Here is a 25,555-nt window from a genome sequence, read left to right on the forward strand (position 1 = left end):
GACGGGAAGGAAGAATTTCTTCAAACAATAAAGGAAAGAAGAGATTTCTGCTTCCACTCGTGACAGAGTAACTGAAACTGGACCTCACCTCCACTGTCAACAACTACAAACTGGGTAGAATATATGAAGCTCCTGGCTTCAGACCCCAGATACCGCCGTGCAGGACGGTGGCCCCTGCGCACAAGCAGTGCGTGGGAGCCTCCCAGGCTGTAGGTGGGGACGGTGAAGCCGCACGGGGCCTGCAGTCCGGAGAAGCTGAGGTGGCAGGGATGGAAGTCTCGAGCTGCTGAGCTGTTGAAACCTGCAGGATGAGGAGGAGTCAGGATGGAGCTGCACAGAGAAGGGAGTCTAAACACATCAACAGCGATCCAAGGAAGCCTCTGGACAAAGAGCTGAGGGTGTCAGAGAGAACATCTGCAAGGCCCGGCAGAGAACAGCTCCGGGAAGCATGAGGAAGAGAGGTTCTGGAGGTCATACGGGGCAGGAGACAGACATGTTCCCACACCCAGACTGGAGACACCTTGGGTGAACAGATTCAACAGAGATTCCACAATGGCTGTGCCATGGGGACTGGGCTACAATAGCCCAGAGTGAGGGGTTCTCTGGACCTGGCATAACAAAGCTTAAAAACAAGCCTCGGATGGGTCCTAGTTAACCAACAGCAAATTAACTGCCTGCCAGAACAAACCACACTGCTCTTTAAGGGAGGAAAACAGAACTGAGACTTTCAACAACATTGCCACCACAACACCTAGCCTACAAAAAAATTACTAGATAGAATGAAGCGGAAAAATGTAACTCATAACCAGGAAAAATAAGTGAACAGAAACAAGCCAAGAGATAACAAAGATAATGAAAGTAACAAAGACTTTAAAAGAATGAAATAAATATATTCAACGATTTATTTATTTACTTAGACAGTCTCCTCTATTGCCCAGGCTGGAGTGCAGTGGTGCAATGTCAGCTCACTGCAGCCTCCGTCTCCCAAGTGATTCTCCTGCCTCAGCCTCCAGAGCAGCTGGGATTACAGGCGAACGCCACCAAGCCCAGCTAATTTTTGTATTTTTGTAGAGATGGTTTCACTATGTTGGCTACGCTGATCTCAAACTCCTCACCTAAAGTAATCTGTCCGCCTTGGCCTCTCAAAGTGCTGGGATTACAGGCGTGAGCCACTGTGCCCGGCCAATATATTCAAAGAGTTAGAGGAAAGGTTGGACATAATAAACAAAGCAATTAGGGCTCTCAAAAAATCGCAAACTCCACAAAAGAATAAACAAAAATTCCTGGAACTGAAGAATACATCCAAAATGAAATTTTTATGAGATAAAATTAACATCAAACAGTGCTAATGAGAAGATTACAATAAAAACATCACTTATTAAAATGTGTAGAATGCAGTTAAAGCAGGGCTAAGGAAGAAATTTATAACTATAAATGTTCATATTAGGAGAGAAGGCTTAAAATGAGTGATTCATACATCCACCTTAAGAAGCTAGAAAAAGGAAGTGCATATTAAATGCAAAGTGGAAGGAAAAAATAGAAATCTATGAAATGAAAAATAGGCAAATAATGAAGAATTAAACACAAAGTTAGCCTGGAAAACAAACAAACAAACAAAAAAAACTGATCAATTTCCCAAGCAGACTAAGCAGAAAAGAAACAGAAAGCCAAGAGAGGAAGATCGGAAATGAAAGGGACACTCCTACAGACCCTACAGATATTAAGTGGGTAACAAGGCACTGCAAGGAACTAAATGCCAAGAGAAAATGCAGATGAAACAGACAAATTCACAAACACAAGCTACCAAAACGGACATACGAAGAAGCAGAAAATCTGAATTTATAATTAAAAACCTTTCTACAAGGAAATGGCAGGTGCAGGTGGCTTACGGATGAACTCTACCGAGGATATAAGAAATGATACCAACCATACACACACTCTTTCAGAAAATAGAGGAGGAGGACCAGCATAATGCTGCTGCCAAAGTGAGACACGGCACTCCGAGAAAAGGGAAATTACAGCCCCATATCCTTCATGAACGTGGATACAAAACTCCGTAAGAAAATAGGAACAAACTAATTCAACAATGTATTGAAAGGGTAATACAGCATAGCCAACAGAGATTCACCCAGTAATGTAAGCTCAGCTAACACTTGAAAATCAATGTCATTCACCACATTAAAGAAAGGAGAAAAAAATATGGCCATCTCAAGTAGATGCAGACACAGCACATGGCAAAACACACGTGCAAACTCTTAGCAAACCAGGAACAGAAGGGACCACACTCAGCTGAGAAAGAACATCTATAAAAAATCTAAAGCTAACATCAAATGCTGCTGATGGAGTAAAGATTTTCCCCCTAAAATCAGGAACAAGGCAGGGGCTCTGAGCATTTCTCACTCTCACTACTCTTATTCGGTGCCACTCTTACACCAGTGGCACAATGAGGCCACTGTAATGAGGCAACAAAAAGGTGCACAAGGCATAAATACTGGAACGGAAAAGGTCATCTTGTTTGGCAGGTAACGCGGTTATGTAAACAGAAAAGTCTAAGGAAACTGGCAAGTCTGCTAGAACTGATAAGTAAGTTTAGTGGCATCACAGGGCACAAGGTCAATATAGAAAATTAATTTTATTCCTATACAATAGTGACAAATAAATGGAAAATACAATTTATAAAACTGCTATTTACAATACAATTTTTAAATTCAGGAATAATCTTAAACACAAACGTACAAAACACCTCTCACAAAACAATGCTGAGAAAAATTAAAGACCTAAACGTGAAAAAATTTATCATGGCCATGGATTAGAAGACTCAATATTGTTAAGAAGTCAATTTTCTTAATTCAATACAATCCTATCAAAATCCCAGAATAATTTCTTATTTTTAAAAGAAATTAGCAAGAAGATTCTTGTTTGTTTGTTTGTTTTGAGACAGAGTTTCGCTGTTCTTGCCCAGGCTAGAGTACAGTGATGTGACTGATCTTGGCTCACTGCAACCTTTGCCTCCCGGGTTCAAGTGATTCTCCTGTCTCAGCCTCCTGAGTAGCTGGGATTACAGGCACCCACCACCATGCCCAGCTAATTTTTGGTATTTTTAGTAGAGATGGGGTTTCACCATGTTGGTCAGGCTGGTCTCAAACTCTTGACCTCAGGTGATCTGCCCACCTTGGCCTCCCAAAGTGCTGGGATTACAGGCATGAGCCACTGCGCCTGACCTAACAAGAGGATTCTTAAATGCACATGGAAATGCAAAAGGACTTTGAAGGATCCAACCATTCTTGCAAAAGAAGACCCAAGTAGCAGGACTCACACGAATTTCAAGACTACCTTAAAGCTACAGTATTAAACACCGATATAAACATAAATAGAATAGTGTTCAAAACTAGCCCTACACTTACATGGTCAACTAGACTTCAACAAAGGTGGGAAATCAATCTAAGGGTGAAGGAAAATGTTTTAAATAAATAGGTCTGAGAAAACTGAGTATCTCTGAAGAAAAAGAAACCTTCAATCCCTACCTCACACCAAGACGGATCAGAAATTCAGACATAAAAGCAAAACTACAATGCTTCTACAATAAAACATGGGAGAGTATCTGTGCCAAGCTCAAAGTAGGCAAAGATTTCCTAGAATGCAAAAAGCACTAACCAAAAAGTGACAAAACATATTTCATCAAAATTAAATCATACACACACTTCTATTCAATATACTATTAAGAAAAATGAATAGGCAAACCACGGATGGCATATATCCAACAAAAGACTTCTAGCTAAACTACAGAAAGCAGGTCTACAGTTCAACAATAAAAGAGACAGCTCAATGTTTAAGAAGGGCAAAAGACTGGAATAGACATTTTACATAGGAAGACAAATAATGGCCACTAAGTACAAGGGCAAGTGCCACGGCCTCCAGAATGGCCAAACCTGCACAGACTGAGAACACCCAAGGCATGGAGGAGGCAGGAACCAGGAGACTGACGTGCTACTGATGGGGCTAGGAACTACTGAGGAAAAAGACACAACTACTGAGGAAAAGGGCTGGCAGTTTCTTAGAAAGTTAAATGTGCATGTAGGATTCCATAATTCCGTGGCTAAGTACTGACCCAAGAGAAACAAAAACAAACATCCACATAAAGGCTCCTACAAGAACGTTTACAGCAGCAGTGTTCACAATAGCCAGACACTGAAAACAACCCAAAGTCCACGAACAGAAGAACAGCTCAACAAACGACAGTATATTCACACAACAGAACACCACTCAGCACCCCAAAGCATAAAACCACCACTAAGATGCAACACACAGCTAAGCCCCACAGATGTGATATTGGGGAAAAACGCCAGAGACAAAAGCAGGGATCATTTGATTCCATGTATCCGATGTTCTAGAAAAGTCCCAATCAGTCTCTGATGAAAACAAATCAGAACAGTGGCTGCCTATTGGGAGGGAGGTGGCTGGCAAACAGTGAGGGCTGACTGGGAAGGCACGTGCTGGTGTTTTCCGGGAAGATGGAATCATTTTGCATCTTGACAGGGGTGTGGGCTACAGGGGAATTCATATTCATCAAAACTCACCTAACTGTATACTTGAGATCCGTGCATTTCATTGTTTGTAAATTATATGTCAATTCTGAAAAACTAAAAGTTTCTACAAAGGAGGAAAGAGAGAAAGCATTTAAGAGAAAGCGGCAGACAAAATTAAAGGAAAAAAAGACTTGCAACCACGTAGGAAAAGGCACATGTCACCTCAGACCAACCCACACCAAGGTGTTCTAGTAATATTACTAGACTTATGATAAACAGAATATCCTTTGATAAAAGGTAAGTTTGCATACAAAGGAAAGAAAATTGTATTTCCATTAGATGCCAGTAACACTTTAAATCAGAAGGCTATTGTCATTGACAGAATTCCCGCGAACTCACAGGTTGAAGCCCATACCCCCAGTGCTGTGATGCTATTTGGGGATGGCGCCATTGGAGGTAATTAGGGTTAGATGAAGTCATGAAATAGGGTGGGGCCCTCGGGATGGGATTATTGGCCTTATATGGAGAGGAAGGTTCTAGGCAGAGGTCAGCAGTAGCCGCAAACAACACGAAAACACAACCAGATATTACGCACCTCCTCTGGAAGAACACAGCCACCAGCGGAGCCAACTGGCCTCCAAAGAAGAAGAACGTGAATGCGATCAAGGTCTAAATCTAGCTGCCAATTTACAGGAAATACAAAAGAACATGCTAAACAATACCACAGCATGCAATTAGCAAAATTCAGACCCTGGGAGACACCACAGGAAGAGCAGGCAGGCTCCGTTAACAAAGTAAGTGAACGGAAAAAAACCAAACAGGAAGCGCAGAGTGGATCCAGAGACATGGGGCAGAGCCTGCAGCCTGCAGACCACTCGGCACCGTGCCGTCACCTCTGGTCCAATGTCGCCTAAGGTGCTGTCCCTGTAGGGGCTAGCTGAGGGTGGCCCTGGAATTTGTGCTATTTTTGCAACTTCTTAGGAATTTATAATGATTTCAAAATATAAAGTTAAGAGAGTTTCACAATCTGTCATCCAAGTGCAATGCATGGGCCTTATTTGAATCCACATTCAACTCTCTAAATACAAGTCATGAGACACTAGAGAAACATAAAGGCTGGATACTCAGTGCTACGAAGAAAGCACTACTTTTGGTATGATAATGAGACATCTTATGTTTAAGGAAAAGAATCCCTCTCTTTATAGACATACAGAAAACAGTCACGGATGAAACATGTTCCGAATTTCCTTCCAAATCATCTGGGTGATGCGGGAAAATTACAACTGAGTTGGGTGTGAGCCTGAACACATGGCTTTGAACACGTGTACCCACCAAAATCACTTACCCTTCTTTTAAAATTAGTCCATGAATCCAACCTCTATCAAAGAAACACACAGAATTTCTCGAGAGATGCTGCCCCATGAAACCCCAACCAGTCTTTTTCCTAATGACAGCTTTCCATCGGTTCTCCCAGCTCCTCCGAACAGCAGAGCTACCTGAGCTGAGCGATTTATGTTCCATCCCAGCACTGCAGCCGTGGTAGGGGCACCACGGGGCCACAACGGAAGAGCTCGACGGTCAGGTGTGGCTCGAGGATGCAAGCTCTTCTCAGCAAGGGTGCACGCACAGCACTGTTAGCTCACAAAACTCATGTGCGTGTGTGCACGTGTGTGTATGCATGTGCGTGTGCGCATGCAGCACAAAACAAGAGTTCACGATGTTTTACTTCTAACCAAAGATCACATGTTCAAGGAAGAAAGGAAAATAATCCCTTCCTTGGAGTCAAATCGAACCACAGGAAAAGTCCCATAAATGGCCGAATGGCAGAATCAGTAAACGACGTTTTAAGTCATGCTAACTCTATCCCATCCATCCAGAAAGCCAGAGGAAACATGAGATGTGGTAAACAGAGAGAAAGAAGATTTTTCTTAAAATCCAAACTGGACTTCTAGATGTGGGCATGAAGATGTCTGAGGTGAGCACCATGTGGGCCGCTGCAAAGCCAAGGTGGCTGAACTCAAGGACACAGCAGCGGCAACTCCGCAGAGGAAGACAGAGCGGAAGAGGACTGAAGATGAACAGCCCATGCCTGAGCTCCGGCCACCTAACGAGGACAAGCCACAGGCTGGAAAACATCTTTCAAACACACAGATCTGATAGAGGACTTCTATCTAAAGCAGACAATGACCTCTTACGACTCAGTAACAAGAAGGCAAGTCACCCAATAAAAAATGGGCAAAAGACCGAACAGAAACTTCACCAAAGAGGAGATATGATTAGCCAAATGAAGCACACGAAAAGATGCTCAACATCGCTGGCCATCCGCGAAATGCCAAACACAAGCACAGGATGCTGCAGCCACACAAGGGACGGCTGTGACCACGGGACGGCCAGGCCACGTGCCCGTGGGATGACCACAGATGAGCATGCCACGTGCCTGCGGGATGACCACGGGATGGGCATGCCACGTGCCCGCCACCACACCGAGAAGCAGGGCTCTGAGGCTGCTGGTGGGGGTGCAAAATGGTGGCACTGGAACTGCTTTAGAATGCCATTGGGCAGCTTCTACAAGCATCAAGCCTATGCCCACCTACGGCCCGGGCGCCACACTCTCAGCTACTTCATGGAAAGCACGCGTTTCTACTGAGCCCGCACACAAATGTTCACGGCAGCTGCAAGAGTGCTGGTCAGAAAGGAGGGGACCTGCACGCCCACCGTGGGGAGGCAACACGCCGTGGCCTCAGCATCCACAGAGTGTGCCTCAGCCACAGACAGCAGTGGCCTGGGAAACACGTGGAACACGGAAGACTCCTACAGCAAGTGTGCTGAGTGACACAGGCCAGGTGAACATCAGGTTCACACTGTGATTCCGTTCACGGGAAAATCCAGGAAACTAAAGGTGTGACCACGACGACGGAAGCTTGTCAGTGGCTGGGAGCTAGGAAGTGGGGAGAGAAGTGTCCCAGAAAGGCAGGAGGAAACCGGAACCCCGGGGCGATGGGTGTGTTCCTCTCTCCCTGGCATGGCCGTGGCTTCAGGGGTACACATGCACATGTCCACACTTGTCAAGCTGCACCCTTTAAACACAGGTGGTTCACTGTATGTCAAGCAGACTGCAGTAAAGGTATAAAAGAAAAGCAACTCCTCGCTGGGCTCCTGGCCCAATGGCTGCCCATTGTCCCCCTTTAGACTAATGGGCATCTCAGACTTGGGGCATTCCCTCCAGAACTGGCTCCTTGGGTGTCCTCCGCAACTCCGGACACTTGCTCCATCCTCCCACTGCCTCAGAGGAACGCAGGAGTCCTCCCTGGACCCCCTCAGACCCCACCTCCACCCATCAGCAGGTCCTCACGGCTCTGCCCACAAACCACGCCTGGAGGTGTCTCTTCCCCCCACGTCCCCCACCCACACACCTCCGCAGGCCTCCTGTGTCACTACCATGGTCTCAGGCAGGCCCCCTTGTGCCCCCACCCTCCAATCCACTCTCCACGTGACTGTGAGTGTGATCTCGGCAAGTCAGCTCTGACCCCACCCCCAGCTGCTCAAAGCCCCTCACGGCTCCTGCGCCGTGCAGCGAATGAGCCTGAGTGCTCCCCACGCCGCCTCTGTGCTCTCCCCACCTCCCCTCGCTCTGGTCCCTCGAGTCTCCTCTGCGGCCTGGGCACCCAGCATGTTCACGCTGCGGGGCCAGCCACCTGCCCTTTGCTGTGGCCGGAGCGCTCCTCCTCAGACATCCCATGTTCTGGTCAGCCATTCGTTTCCTACGTCTCTGGCCGCCCTACCTGGTGCTCCTCAGTCCGCGACCGACAGGCACATCTGTCCAGCACTCCTGTTACAACGTAAGGCCTCTAAGGGCAGGAGTCTTGTGTCCACTGTACTCCTGGCACCCGGAACAGGGGGACAACAGGCAGTCAATATTTGTTAAATGAATAAAAGAAATGCCACGTCAGCATCAGAGCAAGAAAGCAACCCTCAAAGCAGAGAGGTGATGGGTGAGTGGAGGGCAAGCAAGTGAAACCTGTCTCCCCTCTCACTCATGTTCTCAGTCCATGCCTGTGCCCTGCAGTTGCACAGTGACATCCAGGGTGATGCCAACACCCAGGGTGCCAGAGGATCCTCAGCGGCACTGACGCCCTCCCGTCGGGTGTGACGTCTGCATGAAACACTCTGCCCCGGTGCTTGCCAGGGCTCAGTCACCCACACTAGGGCGGACTCCAGCACTAAACGCGCACTCAGCTAGAAGGCAACCACAGCCCCAACACTGGCCATGGCGGCATCTGGGGGGAGTGGACCTCAGGACTTGTAGCACCTGCGCCAAGGGAAGGGACTGGGGGAGAGCCAGTCACGTGCCCTGTCTGTTGAACGTGGGATCTGGTACAGTTGAAAAGGGCCTGTGGCAGGGCGGCCAGCTAGGCAGCGAGTGTCGTATCTGCGGCTCTTCCCGTCCCTCCAGGCTTGCCTCCTGCCCCCGCCGTGATGGGAGCAGGGCGCTCCTAGAACAGGGAGGAGACTGGCAGGGGCAAGGAGGTGGGAGGGGGCAGCCTTCGGCTGCACTCCAGACAGCATCCCACCCTTTCTCAGTAGCTTATGCAATTTATAGCTGAGAAATGGCCCATGAGGTCGAAAATCACAATGACGGCTGCACTAAGGGGGATGTCAGACCTGGGAGGGTGAGAAGGGAGGTCTGGACTCAGGAGGCAGTTTTCTGGGGCCGCCAGGGCCTCGTCCATGGAAGGTCTCGCAGCACCTGCCCACTGGGCAGCCCGCACGGCTGGCGGCTCCTGGCACCCATGCTACGCTCTCAGCTGCCCCAGAAGCTAAGACTGTCAAACAAGTGGCACTGAAAACCCCCAGGTGACAGGAGAGCCCTGTGTGTGAATTCTTCCCCCACAGCTCCCTTCAGAGTAGACTCAGCCAGCCAGAGAACTCGAGGTGGAGGCTGCAGCGAGCAGGAGAAAGCCCCGCTGTGTCTGCACTCACGCACGTCAGGACAGCCAGGGCAGGGCACCCTCGGACCCCCAGAAGACCCCCAGGGCTTACACAGCAGCTGTGTCACGAGACGTCTGCGTCACGGAGCGCCTAGGCTCGGCCGGGGACCTGCTCTCCCGACCACACAGCAAGCCCAGCGGCCACCCGAGGGGAACTGAGGGGAAGGGGACCACACTGGGGCACAGACGCCGAATGGCCGGCTTTGTCAGAAGACTCTAGGCGAACCGTGGAACAACGTGCAAGGGAAAGGAAAGAGCCTCGTTCACAGAGAACCTTCTAAGTGCCGGGTGCCACATGAAACAGGTGTGTGTGTCCCAGGCACCCCGACTTCAGCCAATAGGCCTCTGCACGGCAGAGCCGGAACAGACGCCACAGCCTCACCGGACCCTCCGCTACTAAGGAGTCCTTTGATTGGAAATCAAGACTGCCTCCCTCTAAAGCATGGTCCTGCTGCAGAAAAAACAAATTGAGCCACCCAGCCCAACACTTTGGGAGGCCTTGGTGAGAGGATCACTTGAGGTCAGAAGTTTGAGACCAGCCTGGGCAACATAAGGACACCCCCCGCCCCCGTCAAAGAAATCTTCAACATTATCTGGCATGGTGTACCTGTAGCCCCAGCTACTTGAGAAGCTGAGGTGGGAGAACGGCAAGGGGCCAGGAGCTCAAGGCGACAGTGAGCTCTGATTGCGCCCCTGCACTCCAGCCTGGGTGAGAGCATGAGACCCTGACTGCCTAAGTAAATAAATGATAAAGGAAACACAAGTGTGCATTTTAGGAAACAAACACACTGCCTTTGAACTTGGTTCCAGGACCCACAAAAATGGCTTTTGAAGCAAGTAGACCCCAAGGTAGGGATCGGCAACGCTACCCAGAAAGGAACCACACCCACATCAAGCTGAAGGTTGATCTGAAGGGGATCGGGGGGCTCTTACAGGGCCTGCCCACAGAAGGGAGCAGCTGGGTTCTGGGAACAGCCAGTCCAAGAGCAGCTCCAGCCAGCTCTGAATAATCAGGCTTCAGAATCCCTCAAGTTCCTCAACCGGCAGCCCCCAGATCTGCCCCCGCCCATTTTACTGATAAGGATGCAAGCTCCACAGGGTGTTCACACAGGGTCCTGGCACCACCACCGCCATTTTCAGATCTAGAAAACAGACCCTGTACAAACACTGAAAAGTAACACTGGAGGTTCCGAGCCTCGCCAGCGTCCTGGAATACAACCTCTGTAGCGGCAGGCGTAGAGAAGGTTTAAAAAAAATATCTAACTGGGCGCGGTGGCTCACGCCTGTAATCCCAACACTCTGGGAGGCCGAGGCAGGTGGATCACAAGGTCAGGAGTTCAAGACCAGCCTGCCAATACGGCGAAACCCCGTCTCTACTAAAAATACAAAAATTAGCCAGGCGTGGTGGGGTGCACCTGTAGTCCCAGCTACTCGGGAGGCTGAGGCAGGAGAATTGCTTGAACCCAGGAGATGGAGCTTGCAGTGAGCTGAGATCACGCCACTGCACTCCAGCCTGGGCGACAGAGCAAGTCTGTCTCAAAGAAAAAAAAACAAACAAAACCACCTGTACTGGCTGGCAAAGCACTGCAGAGGGAGCCCAATGGAACACAGTCTCTTTAGGATGCACGCCGCACCCTCGTGCTGAGTATCTGGATGGAGCCTCCTAATGCTGCAAGAGGAGCAGAGCAGGTTATTTCCACACCCATTTTACACATGGGAAAATGGATGATAAAAAAGCTCCCCAGCCCTGGTCACATGGCACAGGGCAGCCACCCATACACACATACAAACACGAACCCCCTGGGGGCATGGCACAGGGCAGCCACCCATACACACATACAAACACGAACCCCCTGGGGGCATGGCACAGGGCAGCCACCCATACACACATACAAACATGAACCCCCTGGGGGCATGGCACGGGGCAGCCACCTATACACACATACAAACACGAACCCCCTGGGGGCATGGCACGGGGCAGCCACCCATACACACATACAAACACGAACCCCCTGGGGGCATGGCACGGGGCAGCCACCTATACACACATACAAACACAAACCTGCCTCCAGCTGAGTGGACAAAGAGATTTTCCAGCACTTCATCTACCCAAGTTCATAACTGTTCTTACAAAGAACAATCCTAACAGAGCTGCCCCCTGGATCAGCCCCACTCCATTCAGGCTCCCATGGAAGTTGTGTGTGTCTGTGTGTGTCTGTGTGTACCTGTGTGTACCCTGCCAGTGTGAGTGTATCTGTGTACCCGTGCATGTGCGTGTGAGTAACTGGTTGTCTGGCAACTGTTCTCCCTTCTTTCTTGCTCCTTCCCTGCCCCCAACCCCCAGCTTGTGACCCCCCATTCCTCTCGGTCCCCTAGGACCCTGAGCAAGCCACAGGTGCACAAACTCAAGCCCACTACAGGCCGGACGCTGGTTCCTCCACTCTCCCTCCAGGCATCTTCTAGGGTCTGCACACCCCTCACTGGTCAGGTGCCTCCTCCCCCTGCACCCTCAACCTCCCGGCCTCGCTCCTGCTGCTCACAGCAGGCCCCGCCCTCCCACCTGGCACAGACTCTGTCTACTTTCCACCCTGCCCCCATCGCCACCACCAGATGGTGACGTCAGGAAACCAGGGTTTCACCTGCTTCCTTCACGGCCACACCCCAGCACTCACACCCATCCTGGCACCGGGGTGGGGACCCAGAGGTGTTTCTGGTGAGCTCAGGCTGTACCTTCACACTGTCCCCTTCCCTGGGAGCTTCCCAACGTAACGTTCAAAGGGCTCCGAGGGCGCCTCCAGCATGTGCACGTGTTCTCAACAGGGTCTCATCCGCACAGCAGTCTAGGCCCCTGCTACTCTCCCAGCTGTGGGGAGGGCCCCACCACCAGCCTCGAGGACCTATCCACCATTTGTCCACTTTCCTCTCATTTTTGTAAAACGGGCACAAGACGCAGTAACATCTCCAAGCCACGGGGCAAGGCCTGATCCCACACACGAGAGGACTGCCCACCCGGGCTCCAGACAGCAGCTCGGCCCCGGGGCAGCCTGGAGCATCTCCATCACTGCGCTTCCAGGCCCCAGGAGGATGAACAAGCCAGTGGCAGGGCCCATGAAGCCCAAATCCAGCCCCCAAGTGCTGGACACTCAAGATTTTCAGACCCGGGGCGTGGGCTGGTACCAGAACTTGTCTCCTGTCCCACCTTGTTCATGCCTGCTGTCCCACCAGTGAAGATAGAAATAAACTCAAATGTGGACACCCAGGCCCCCAGGGGCCAGCCCTAGACCAACCGAGGAAGTGAAGATTCAGCCCAGCAACAGCAAAGCAAACACACAGGACCCTACATGTGGAAGTCAGCCACCAGGACACAGCGCAGACAGACGTACTCACAAGCGGCACTGCAAAATGAAAACACCTCTACTTCAGTGGACACCACTAAAACAACAAAGACAAGCCACAGACCAGAAGAAAACATTTGCAAATCACACAGCTGGTAAGGCACACAGCTGGTAAGGCACTAAGTCCACAATAAAGAACTCTCAAAACTCAACAATAAGATGGCATCTAATCTAGGGAAAAACAGAGAAGATTCTAACAGACGTTTCCCCAGAGACATAGGACCGGCTAGGACCACCAAGCGTGGCATGCAAGTCACGGCCACTGTCCGAGCCCGCCACACCCACCAGGATGGCAGGAACCTACGGCAACCACGAGGGCTTGAGAGGCGGTGGGCAAACTGGAGCCTTCGCACACCACTGGGGGGCAGAAAGGCCACAGCCACTTTCAGGAGACTGTCCCACGTCACACACATGCCTCCCGTGGGACCCGGCAATTCTGCACGCCAAGAGCAGGAGACAGCCTTGTAGACAGCCCTGACTGAGCACGTGCCTCCAGCACTGGAGACGACCTAAACGGCCACAAACCGGTGAAGGAACAAGTAGACTATCTTATCCACACAAGGCCGCTTCTCACCAACAGCAAGGAACAAGTTTCTGACACACACACACGGATGGATCTCAAAGCATCTAGCTAAGTGAAAGAAGCAGACACAAACAAAGCAGGAACTCTGACTGCATTTACGTGAAATTCCAGCAAAACCCAAATGACAGTGCTGGAAGCGTCCCATGGTTGCCGAGGGCGCGTCAAGGGGTTGGCTTCAAAGGGGCACGTGGGGCCTTCAAGCATCATGCATCATGACCGTGGGGTGCGTATGAGGCTACATGCATTTGTCAGAACACACCAAAGCACGCGCTGTATTGCATATAACCTATACATACAACAAAACACACGCTTTAAATTGGTGAATTTTACTGAATAGAAATCACACCTCTAGAAAGCTGACCAGACACACACAGAGAATCCACAGCCTGAGGAGAAGCCCTGGACTCCCAATGTGCAGGACTGGCCCGCACATCACCATGGGTTAGAAAGCTGACCAGACACACACACAGAATCCACAGCCCGAGGAGAAACCCTGGACTCCCGATGTGCAGGACGGGCCCGCACATCACCATGGGTGAACCCCCCAGGTACGACGGTGAACGGAGACAGCAAACGTGGCGGGGAATGGCTTCGTGACTCCACTGACATCAAGCTCATGGGCCGGACGCAGGGACCCCGGGGGCTGCTGGTTTTCCCACTGCATAACATGGGCTGGTGTGGGTTCACTGCGTGCTTTTCTGTGTGTGTGCGCTTCACACCTAACATCCGAAAATGAAACGTTTGACAATGTTTCTAAAGCAGAGGGCTGTTGTGCTCATGATGCTTTATTTTTGCTAAATGGTGCTTACTGTATGCTCACTGCATAGTTCCCAATTGTTTTTTGCTGTTTATTTTTTTGAGACGGTCTCACTCTGTCATCCAGGCTGGAGTACAGTTGTGCGATCATAGATCACTGCAGCCTGCACCTCTGCACTCAAGTGATCCTCTCATCTCAGCCTCCCAAAGTGCTGGGATTACAGTCGTGAGCCATCACACCCGGTTAATTTTTAATTTTTTTTTTTTTTTCTGTAGAGACAAGGTCTAGTTATGTTGCCTGGGCTGGTCTCCAACTCCTGGGCTCAAGCAATCCTCCCGCCTCAGCATCCCGAAGTGCTAGGATAACATGCCTGGCATCAGTTGCTTTTATATGAAGGATTTCACAATTACAGAAGCTGTACCTGTTTTCAAGATGGAAAGAAGGAAAGCCACACGTCAGGAATGGGGAAAGCCCAGGGCCACCTGGAGGGCAAACCATCCTTAGGGCCTGGGGCCCAGGGTCCTCAACCCCGCCCCCAGCCACAACCCCCAGTGAACACACCCACGGGGGACCACACCCAGAAGCCAGCAGCTTCAGATAGCCCCAGGAGGCAAGGTCGGCCACACGCCAGGCTCATCCCCTGCAATGTGAGAAGTCGCTACTCCCGGTGATAGAAACATCTCAGGAGCCACCCAGCTGGGTACGGCGGCTCACACCTGTAATCCCAGCACTCTGGGAGGTCAAGGAGGGCAGATCACAAGGTCAGGAGATCGAGACCATCCTGGCTAACACAGTGAAACCCCATCTGCTACTAAAAATACAAAAAATTAGCCAGGCGTGGTGGCGGGCACCTGTAGTCCCAGCTACTCGGGAGGCTGAGGCAGGAGAATTGCTTAAACCTGGGAGGTGGGGGTTGCAGTGAGCCGAGATCGTGCCACTGCACTCCAGCGGGTGACAGAGGGAGACGCCATCTCAAAAAAGAAAAAAAAAAAAAAGAAACGTCTCAGGAGCCACCTGAGAAAAGCTGCTCTGTGACTTCGGACAGTCAGGAGCGCTGCATGGAGCCTTGGACGTCACAGTAGTCAACCCCCACGAGGAGCCTCCATACTGCGCATCAGAGGCGGGGAAAACTGGCGTTGCCAAGCAAGTAAAACCCGGGCTGGAGTCGGGGAGAGACTGCTCAGGACACACGCGTCCATCGGCAACACCAATCAAAAGGAGACCACAGACCACGAGGAAGACGCAGTCTGGACTAGGAGGGGATGTGCGGAGGGGGCAGGTTTCTGCAGGGAGAGCCACTGGTGCAGGGGTGGACACGGCCCCCTAAGCCCCGCAGTTCCCCTCACACAGCAGCCAAGGTCATTCCTTCACACGTAACTGTCCCCCAAGAGAGGAGAGCAGCGTGTGGAAGGGGAAAGAGCTTATTCCTACATGCCCAGCCCAGAGCAAAGCACAAACCCATCCTACCCTGGCTCGTCTCCTTTTCCCAAGGGGGCCCACAGCCCAGTCGGCAGAGGAGGAGAAAGTGCCATCAAGTCTACCCCAAACCCATCCCTGCTCCTAGCAAGCTGGCCAACACGCCTTGCACCAAGGAGAAAAACGCCCAAAACACAACAGCTTTCTTCCACGCCACGCTGGCAGGAGACAGCGACAGCCTCTCTTCCTAGTGCAAGGGGCCTCTCTTCCACAGCCGACCTGGAGGTGCCAACGTCCATGGGGCATGGACAGGCTGTGGCGCTGCCAGCATGCAGAGATGGGCTGAAGCAAGCCAGGGTCATCCTAGCCCTGAAAGAAGTCCCATGCAGCGCCACAGGCCTCGTACCCTCAGACAGTATGCCTTCGAAGCACAGCACAGCCCGTGGGCCCGGGGACATCCAGGAAGGAAGACACGGGCGGCCGGGCTGGGGGTCAAGAGTCCTCCTGGGGTGAGGGTGATCACTGACTGCCAGGAGGCCAGGAGCCAGGTGGAGGTCATGCAGAAAGAACTGCCTGAAGCCATCAGCGGGAGGGCCGGGGGCCAAGATTTCAGTATAAATTTAGAAGGCAGAGTAATGTACCACTGCACCTCCAAAACTGTCCATTTCAAGTTCAAGTCAAGCCAAACTCTGAACACTAAAGTGGCTACTGGAGCCTGAGCCTGTCTAGTCATTCTCCTGGCCCCCAGCCAACCACTGGCTGTGGGAGGGCAGGGGCCTCCAGGGATCTCTGACCCCTCTCCCTCCTGAAGCCCGGGTTTCGCTCATCCAGGAAAACCCCTGGGCTGGGGGACAGGTAGGAGGACTTAAGGGCCCCCATCTATCATGCCACTGAAAAAAGCGGAGGAGCCCCCACACTCACCTGCTCACGGCAAGGCGGAGGGGCGTGGACTGGTGGTTAAAACAAACAAGAGCGCTCATGACCCCGCAGGAGCTCACAGGCTCAGAAAAGCCGGGGACAGGTGAGACTCTGCCTCTCTGTCACTCTGCACTCTCCCCACCCCCAGCTTTACCAAGCCCAGCAGGCGCTGAGCACAGGCAGCTAGTGCCCAGGCTGCCTAAGAACAGGGTGGTGGAGCCCTGCCAGGCCACCCCACCCTTCTCTGGCTGGTATAAAAACCTTGGCTGCAAAATTTAGTCCAGGCTGAGTCCCTGAGTCCCACAGGAAGGAAGCTGGGAGCCCCACAAGGGAGGAGCAGTGGCCTGTGAGAGCACAACCCCCACCCCTGGAGCTGGTGAGAAGTCAGCCCGAAGTGCCCACTCGCCGACCCCTGAGGACCCCTGGCTGTGGGGACCCTCTCGGTCACAGGTCAGACCCCAGGTCCTGCCATGGCCATCTGGCCTGCAGGTGCTCAAACAGAAAAACTGGAAATCAATGTTTTTGTCAGTATTTTTTTCCCCAAAAAATACTGAGATCAGTCGAGAAACAGCTTTTCCTTAGAAAAATGCCAGAAAGAAATGGAAATGTGCCCCTGCACTCTGGAACAGTGGGGGGTCTCCAAAGACAGACACAACCCGAGAGATGCACGGAGGTGACTGATGCCCTGCCCTCCCCTTCACAGAACTCAGCAAAGCCACCCACCATAGGCCTGCGGGAGAACGGGCACTCCTGATATGTGCGCAGGCAGTTCTGGGTGGGCAGGGCAGCTTCCTGGGCACATACCGGCTACACTGCAAAGGGTGTGGTCAAACGTCACTGCACAGACCCCCGAGGTGATAGTTCAAACAAACACCATCCTCCCTGTCCTGCTGTGGACGCTGTGTGTGGGGTGCGCCTGGGGCAGGGCTCTGGCCAGAGGTGTCTGGTAAAGGGGGTAATAGCGTGGCCTCCAGAAGGCTGGGAGGAAGGCAACTGAAGACCTGGAAGCCCACTCCCAGGGGAAAAAGGCACCAGGCGGGCAGGTGGGCTGCTCCTGCAGGGGCACATTCCCCTCTAATTGGAAATGCTGTTTTCGTCTTTGAAACTGGAGAAAATGCGTCATATGTGGGAGTACCCCACATTCCAAGGGTGACAGGCACAAGGCAAGAGGGAAAACTAGAGTGGGAGGTGCCACCGCCCATACTTCAGATTCCTCAAGTGGGGGTCCATGGCTGAGGCTGTGCAGGGAGGAGACACAGCACAGGGCACCCTTGTGAACAGAGGGGTGCAACAGCTGTCCCCCCCGCAGGGCAAGGTGGCCTGGCAGCCCAGTGCCTCATGCACAGAGAGTTCCACGCAGCCTCTGCACTGGCCACCCAGCCAGCCCTGATCCAGCCTCGGGCCTCAGTCAGAGAACCCTCCTCAAACCAAGTCACCAGGGCCTGCCTCTCCCTCTCAGGGTCAGGCACATGCCCCCTCAGGCCAGCCTTGCCCCGGAGTCCTCAGCCCCAGGAGCCTGCAGACTGTTCCTCCCACCCCCAACGTCGTTCCTGCCAGCCTTTGTCCAATGTCACCTAGGAGACCCCAGCCTCCACCTCAACCAGCAATGCCATCTGCTCTGTGTCTTGCTGGGTCCTATCAGTCCAACAGGAGCAGGAGTGGGAGCACAGCAGTGATTTTCTGCTCTGTCCTAGGGGCTGAGAACAGGGGCAGTGCTAGCAGGTGGAACCTGAAAGCGTTTGAGTGAATAAGCTCCTCATATACAAATACGAATGTCTGCAAACCAGTAAGAACAAAATGACCATCATCCCCTCCCCAAAAAAGGGGCAAAGAAAACACCATCCACAGGCAGACAATTACTACAAATGGTCAAAACCACAAGAAGATCAACTTCCCTAATTTAGAAGCAACTGAAGACAAGACCCTCCAATGACAGCCAACGCTAGGCACCCCTGGCTGAGCAGCTCCTCAGAACGTTGAGAATGTAAAATGGGAATTTATCTCAAGTATTCAAACTCTGAGTGACTACGAATAATAAACCTGAAAGAAGCATTGCTCATGAAAGAAAATGCTGGAAACTGCCTAACACACTCACAGGGCCTCTTTAGCAAGTCCGGCTATGCAGTCATCAAAGAGGGAGAAGAGCCCAGCAGGCAGGGACCCGGGAGGTCAGCGCCAGGGCTGCAGGGGACCCGGGAGGTCAGGGCCAGGGCTGCAGGGGACCCGGGAGGTCAGCGCCAGGGCTGCAGGGGACCTGGGAAGTCAGAGCCAGGGCTGTGAGGGCACTCGGGTGGCCAGAGCCAGGCTTGCCTGGTGACAGCTGGAAGGTACATACCTCCAGAGCTTTAGGGGTAAGCCTGTGTATTTTACTTTCTTTATATTTCTATGAATTGTTGGAATTTTCCATGTCAAAATACATCATCACCACAATCAGAAGAAAAAAAAACTATTTTAAGCCGGGCGCGGTGGCTCAAGCCTGTAATCCCAGCACTTTGGGAGGCCGAGACGGGCGGATCACGAGGTCAGGAGATCGAGACCATCCTGGCTAATCCGGTGAAACCCCGTCTCTACTAAAAAATACAAAAAACTAGCCGGGCGAGGTGGCGGGCGCCTGTAGCCCCAGCAACTCGGGAGGCTGAGGCAGGAGAATGGCGTGAATCCGGGAGGCGGAGCTTGCAGTGAGCCGAGATCACGCCACTGCACTCCAGCCTGGGCGACAGAGCGAGACTCCGTCTCAAAAAAAAAAAAAAAAAAAAACTATTTTAATTTCGGGAAGAGTGAAAAGGCCTACAAAGAAAATGCCCAGCTTCTCCAATGCAAGCAGAAGCTGCTGAGGCACAAACAAGGCGAGAGCTGTGGAGACAGGCTGGGGGGCTGTGGCCACCCCATCAGGTGGGCTCCTAGGTGGCTGGTACCACAGTCAGGACAACTCACTCCATCAGTAGAACTTTCTTCAGGATGGAACACAGGGCTTGGGTTGAATTTACCTCAGTTTTAAGAAGTAAACTGGTTTTCCCTCAAAATGTCTTTAACAAGTAGACACTGCAGGTCCAACAGGGAGAATGAGAAGCGTGGGCGGGCACCACCAACACGTGTGTCTCAGGACTGCCGGCAGCAGGCACCCCTCCACCAGTCTCGGGTAAGGCGCTGTCACTCCGGTTGTTCACACTGAAGCCAGGTGCAGCCTGTTCGGAATGTGGAAGACCCAAGATGGGCCTGAGGCAAGACGGGTGGCAGAGGTGGCCCCCCAGTGACACACTGCTGGGGAAGAGCCCTGGGCCTCCCCGGGAGGCTCCAAGCCGTTCCTGACGACAAGGGGCAAAGTCTCATCTCTGACTCCCCACTGCCGGCACAGCCACACACGGTGGTCCTGACGCCCGTTGCCCACTCTCTCCACATCCTTAGACCCTTCCTCTCTCCTCACACTCGACCTCCTCAGAACTTCCTGAAGGCGGTGCTTGGGAAGTAATTTTTTCAGAATTGACACATGAGAAAATATTCTCATTCTATTCTCACAGAATTGATGTACTGATGCCGAGGTCTACTCGAAATCCTTTTCTGAACACGTTTTGAAGACCGTCTTCTAGTTTCCAGGTTGGAATTCATATTCTGGTTCTCAGTACACTGTAGATGACCTGCTGCTAGGCTCTGAAAGTGTCCCCAAAAAGCATGTGCCGGAAACGGAACACCCAGTGCTGTAGCGCTAGGAGGTGGGGCCTGGTGGGCGGTGCTTAGGGGTGGGGTTGGAGGTGAGGCCTGGTGGGCGGTTATTGGGGTAGGGCTGGAGGTGGGGCCTGGTGGGCGGTGCTTAGGGTGGGGCTGGAGGTGGGGCCTGGTGGGCGGTGCTTAGGGTGGGGCTGGAGGTGGGGCCTGGTGGGCGGTGCTTAGGGTGGGGCTGGAGGTGGGGCCTGGTGGGCGGTGCTTAGGGGTGGGGCTGGAGGTGGGGCCTGGTGGGCGGTGCTTAGGAGTGGAGCTGGAGGTGGGGCCTGGTGGGCGGTGCTTAGGGTGGGGCTGGAGGTGGGGCCTGGTGGGCGGTGCTTAGGGTGGGGCTGGAGGTGGGGCCTGGTGGGCGGTGATTAGGAATGGGGGAGGCTCTGCCCTCCGAATGGATTAATGTGATTCTGAAAGGGCTTGGGGCTCTGAGTTCCACCTCCGGCCCTTCCACCTCTCCCCACGAGGTGACACTACACAAAGGCTCTGGGCAAACATGTGACCCTCAATCTCGGAATTCCAAACCTCCAAACTGTAAGCAATAAACCTCAGTTCTCTGTAGACCACTCAGTCTCAGGTATCGTTTCAGCAGCACAAACAGACGAAGGGGTTTTGTTTTGCTTTGTTTTTCTCTCTGGAAGTTTTAAACATAAGCTCTTTATCCCTAGCATCTTCTGATGTCGCCTTTTCATTCACTGCATTGGACACTGTGTGAGCCAATTTCACCTGTGAATTCATTTCAGGAAAACTGTGGCATTCCTTTGACGATTTCCTCCCTTCTATTTCCTGCTCTTCCTGGAACTCCTACCAAGCTATAGCGACCCCTGCCTGATGCTCGGTTTCGTACCTTTGCGCTCCTGATGTCTGCGCCTGATACCCTGCCCCGCGCGGTCTGCCTGCTGGGAAGGGCGCCCAGCACCATCTCCCACGCCTCACTGGCTGTCTGATCCTCCTCTCAGGCACTCTGCTGTGCGCCGGACGCTCCTTTCTGTACACGTCTGCTCTTGCTACTTGGTCTTTACAACTCTGAGGAGACTCACGAACTCTCTGCTTTACTCTGTGGTTTGGGCTGGCTTCCTGCTTTTTCATCTGCTTTGGTCTATCTGGTGACCCCAGCCCTCACATCACACGTGGCAGGAGGCACTGCAGAGCTCGCTGAGGGCTCCAGGTGCACGGAGGGGGGCTACGCTGGGGGAGCCTGGCTGTATTCAACACCTTTCCAGCATCACAGGAAACGACTTACCAGATTGAAGGGACTCACCCAGCATCCACATCATTGAATGCAGAGGCCACATCAGGGAACACACTGACATTTCAGAACACGAAGGGACACAGGGCAGCCCATCCTCCCCACTCGCAGTGCCTGAGGGTTTTTTCTCTTGGCTGGGGAGACTCCCATTCTCTGCCTGGAGGGTGGACCTTACCTGCTGGGGTCCTGAGGACCCGGTGGGGGGGGGGGGGCAGAAGGGGACATCCACAGTGGATGCGGAAAGCTGTCAAGGCTTCGTGTGCAGGATGACGCCCTCCACTGCGCCTGGGTCTCAGTGGACAGTGCTATGATCCCACATGCTCGGACTAATCCTCCAGACTCAGATCAGACATGAAGGGGTGTCCAGCTGCTTCTAAATACACCTCCAGCCTCCAGGCCACCTCTGCTGTCTTCAGCTTCGCCATCCAAGGGGCTCCCAGACTCCACCACAGCTTCTCCGTGAAAACACTTCCCCTGCTGGTCAGATTTCAGGTTTCCTGAGTTTGCGTTCATTCCACCTGAGCCTCAGCTTTCCAACTTCCAAAATGTGTCTGCTCCTGTCTCCTCTGCACTCTCTGCTCCTGTGGGTTTCTGCCTCTCCGAAACTCCCCGGGAGCTTATCCAAGTGGGGTCGGGAAGCAGGGCCAACACAGAGGCTCACTGGTGCTTGTCAGTCAGAACCCTGTCTCTCCGCTCTTCAGCGTGCTAGTGGGACGGGAGCACCCAGGGAACAGCAAGTGCACCATGACGCGGAGACTTACATCGCTGCAGGCCACGTCCTTGTCCTTCCCAGAAGCCCCCACCCACAGCTGCTGAGTGACACCCACACTGCTTCTCTCTTCACACAGTGGGCTCACGAGGAGTCCCGCCAAGCAGGAGCTCTGAGCCACAGCACAGAGTGCGCTGGCCCAAGTCCACGCCTGCATGCAAGCTCAGCCATGCGTCTGCTGGCAATAACCGTGGAACGAGCTCGTGAGGTTCAGAGAGTCCCACCCCGACAGGGAGAGCCGCCGGGAGCCCCAATCTCAGCAGTGACCCGTTCCAGGTCCCCACGCACCGTAAGAGTGGGGGCAGCGGTGGACGGCAGTCCTTGAGCAGGGCACTACCTTCAGAGAGACCTCGACAAGTGAACACTTACCCCAGGGTCGACCCTGGGGCAAACACAGACCTCCTCCCGGTGCCCCCTTCAGAAAAGGTACTCAAACACCGGCCCCCATCATGAGCTGGGCATGGAACCAGGCACGGGTACTACCGGCCTCCTGGGCTTGGAGCTCAGTAGGGGAACCAATCCCGGGCCCTCGACCTAACAGGTGCCAGAAGGCCTCACACGAGACTCCAGCACTGGGGCAGGGAGGTTAAAGTAAACAGGACAGAGGGGTTCGATTAAGACAATACCTTTTCTCACCGTCAGGGGTGAAGGCGCTGATGCCAGCCGGCGCCCACTCAGGTGAGCACACAAGCTCTCCCGCCGCGGCTGCACCACATGCCTGATAAAGGGACAGCCATGCATGTCCAGCTCCTCAGGCACATGTGCACACACGTGTGCTGTGCAGCACTGGCACCCCATTCCTGTTCTGTCCCAGGCATCTGGTGCACTCCCCGGTGCTCACCGGCTCGACCCCACAGCAGCACGAGAGACCTTACAGAGGGAGTCACACTCACGTGGTCGGGGTTCCACTCTGGTTCTGTCTGTGCTCACAGCCAGGACCCTGCAGGCTGGGCCCAGCGCCCGGCTCCCTCCGAGTGGCCAGCAGCGCCCTCTGGTGGAGACTGGCTTGGCCTCCGCGGCACTGCATTCCCATTGCAGTGGCCCATCCAGTCCCCAAGTCCTAGAGAAGGCCCCTCTCTGTCCATCAGCCCTGGCAGGGTCCTTGGCGCCCTGGTCTTGGCCCCCATTCTCCACACCTGCACTCCTTGGCTCTCCAGGAACTACAGGCCTCAGGGGCACTCCTGGGAGCAGAGAATGGGATCGGCCTGGACCTTCCTCAGAGGCACAGCCTTCACAGAGGCACGAGCGGCTTTGCTGCAGAGGGGGCTGCCACTTACCAACCAGACGGCCTGGCCCGTGACATCACCTCTCTGCATTTTCCCACCTATAAAACGGGAATGCTGACCTCCAGTGTGTCCTGAGCAGGTGGAAGACTATGGCCCTCCCTGGGGAATCCAACACCAGCCCCTGGACACCCCTGGATGCTCCTGAGCATGGCAAAACCAGCGAAGTCACCTCCCAGCGGCCCAAAAGGAGTGACCATGCCAACAGTGACCCGACTGCTTCTGGACACACCATCTGAGCAATCATTTTCAGAATTAACAGAACCAAGGTGACAAGAAAAAAGGCACTTCTGTGGCAAGCTCTGCTCCGAGTGGCCACGGAGAAGTTGAATCTTCTAGCTGTGCAAACAGAAGATGCCAAGTACTGGCTGCTTTCTAGGTCTCTCTAGGTCTGACTGTCACCCCTCTCCTATCACTCCTAGGGCAGTACCCAAAACACCCACTGCTCAGCGGTGGCCACATGAATCGGAAGCACGGCATCCTGAGGCCACGGTGAGCCAATCACAGTAGACAGCTGGTAACGAGGACACGAAATAGGCCTCACCAACGACCAGAGCAGCCCGATGCATGCGAAACCACACACCACCCATGGAGCGGGGGCAGGGAAAGACTGGCACCCGCCCTGTGGGGGAAGGGGACAATTAGACAGTGGTGAAACCTATCAGGCCGGAGGTGGATGGGTGTCCCTGCTCAGACACAAGCACAGGAGAGACGGGCCAGTGCGGGCCCTGCTGCTCGAGCACTGCACGGTGGGGTGGACTGGACTGCCACTCACCGACAGAAAGCAGAGGAATCGGAGTCCAGTCCTGTTCACAGCAGGGCTGCGTTCAAATGCAGGGCCTGCAGGTGGTGCCATGAGGCAGGATCCAGAACAGAGGAGAAGCCCATTTCTGTTTCAGACAAAGAAATGAAGACAGGCATTCCAGGTCCAGCACACAGGCCCCTGTAGGGAGGGATGGAGGCCTCCGTGCTACTTTTCACCACTGTAAGGTGAAGCATGTGACTTTACTTTTATAGTCTCTTTTTCAACAATGAAAAAAAACATTACATAAACCAAAAATAAAACATAGAGCCAGGACAAGCCCCGCCAGGACAGTTGGGCCGGTGCCCAGCCTCTGTGGCCCGTTCCAGCACGACCCCAGCCTCACTGATAGGATGCAAAAGGCAGAGAGTGCCCGGGCGCCAGGCTGCCCAGCCCCACTTCCCCTGGTGGGCACTCACCCATGTGCCACCTCCTCAGCCAGCAGTGCTCTCCCACCCTCCAGAGCCACAATGGGCACATACTACCCGAATGTGCTGGCTCCACCCCCTCACCTTATGGGTGTTCAACCCCCTGCCTCTCCTTCTCCACCACCCTCCGCCATGCCACAAACAGCTCTGGCTGAGGCCACCCTCAGCTGGCCACGTCCTCAATTCCCAAACCTGTAACACAGGGGCAGGCACCTGTGGAGGCTGATCATGGCCTCCCCTGCAGCCATCCACCACAGCTCCTTCCAGCTCCTTCTCTCGCACCAGCTCTTCCTCTTGTCACCACTACCCCCGCCTCTGGTTCCCTCAGGCACACGCTTCCCCCACCTCTGGCTCCCCCAGGTACACGGAGGTGAAGTGTCAGGCATACCAGACACTTCACCTCCAGTTCACTGTGTCCAGAGATGTCTGACATAGGTACCGTGTCTGCCTCTGAGAGGCGCCCCCAACGCCTGCCATCTCTCCAGAGACAATGCCCTGCCACAACTGCCCAGGGACACCTGGCCACCATCTCCACCACCTCCCTCCCCAGAGTGAGGCTTGTCAATTCCCTCCGTTACCGGCCAGAGCACCCTGGAAGGGTCGAGCACGGCTGGGCCAGACGCAACTCCCACCTCTGAGCACCTCAGGCAAGATCCTACCACTTTGTCCCTCCATTTTGCCACCTACATAACAGGGTCACAGTAAGCGCCCTGCAGGGTGTGGCAGTGAG

General features: G+C 53.4%; 1 protein-coding gene across 2 annotated transcripts in view; it reads right to left on the minus strand.

Annotated features, from left to right (window-relative positions):
• Window positions 1-25,555, minus strand: part of LOC105469804 (MOB kinase activator 2) — a 70,504-nt gene that overhangs the window by 21,588 nt on the left and 23,361 nt on the right. The window contains exon 1 of one of the 2 annotated variants that reach the window (XM_071074048.1): window positions 21,719-22,004. The exons of the other annotated variant lie outside the window; for it this stretch is intronic. Coding sequence (XP_070930149.1) covers window positions 21,719-21,768 — 50 coding nt within the window. The 5' untranslated portion in view covers window positions 21,769-22,004. Of the gene's footprint in view, window positions 1-21,718; window positions 22,005-25,555 lie in introns of those variants that run through there. 2 annotated transcript variants of the gene reach the window in all.

This window comes from Macaca nemestrina, chromosome 12, assembly GCF_043159975.1.
Source record: "Macaca nemestrina isolate mMacNem1 chromosome 12, mMacNem.hap1, whole genome shotgun sequence".
In the NCBI taxonomy this organism is placed as follows: Eukaryota; Metazoa; Chordata; class Mammalia; order Primates; family Cercopithecidae; genus Macaca; species Macaca nemestrina.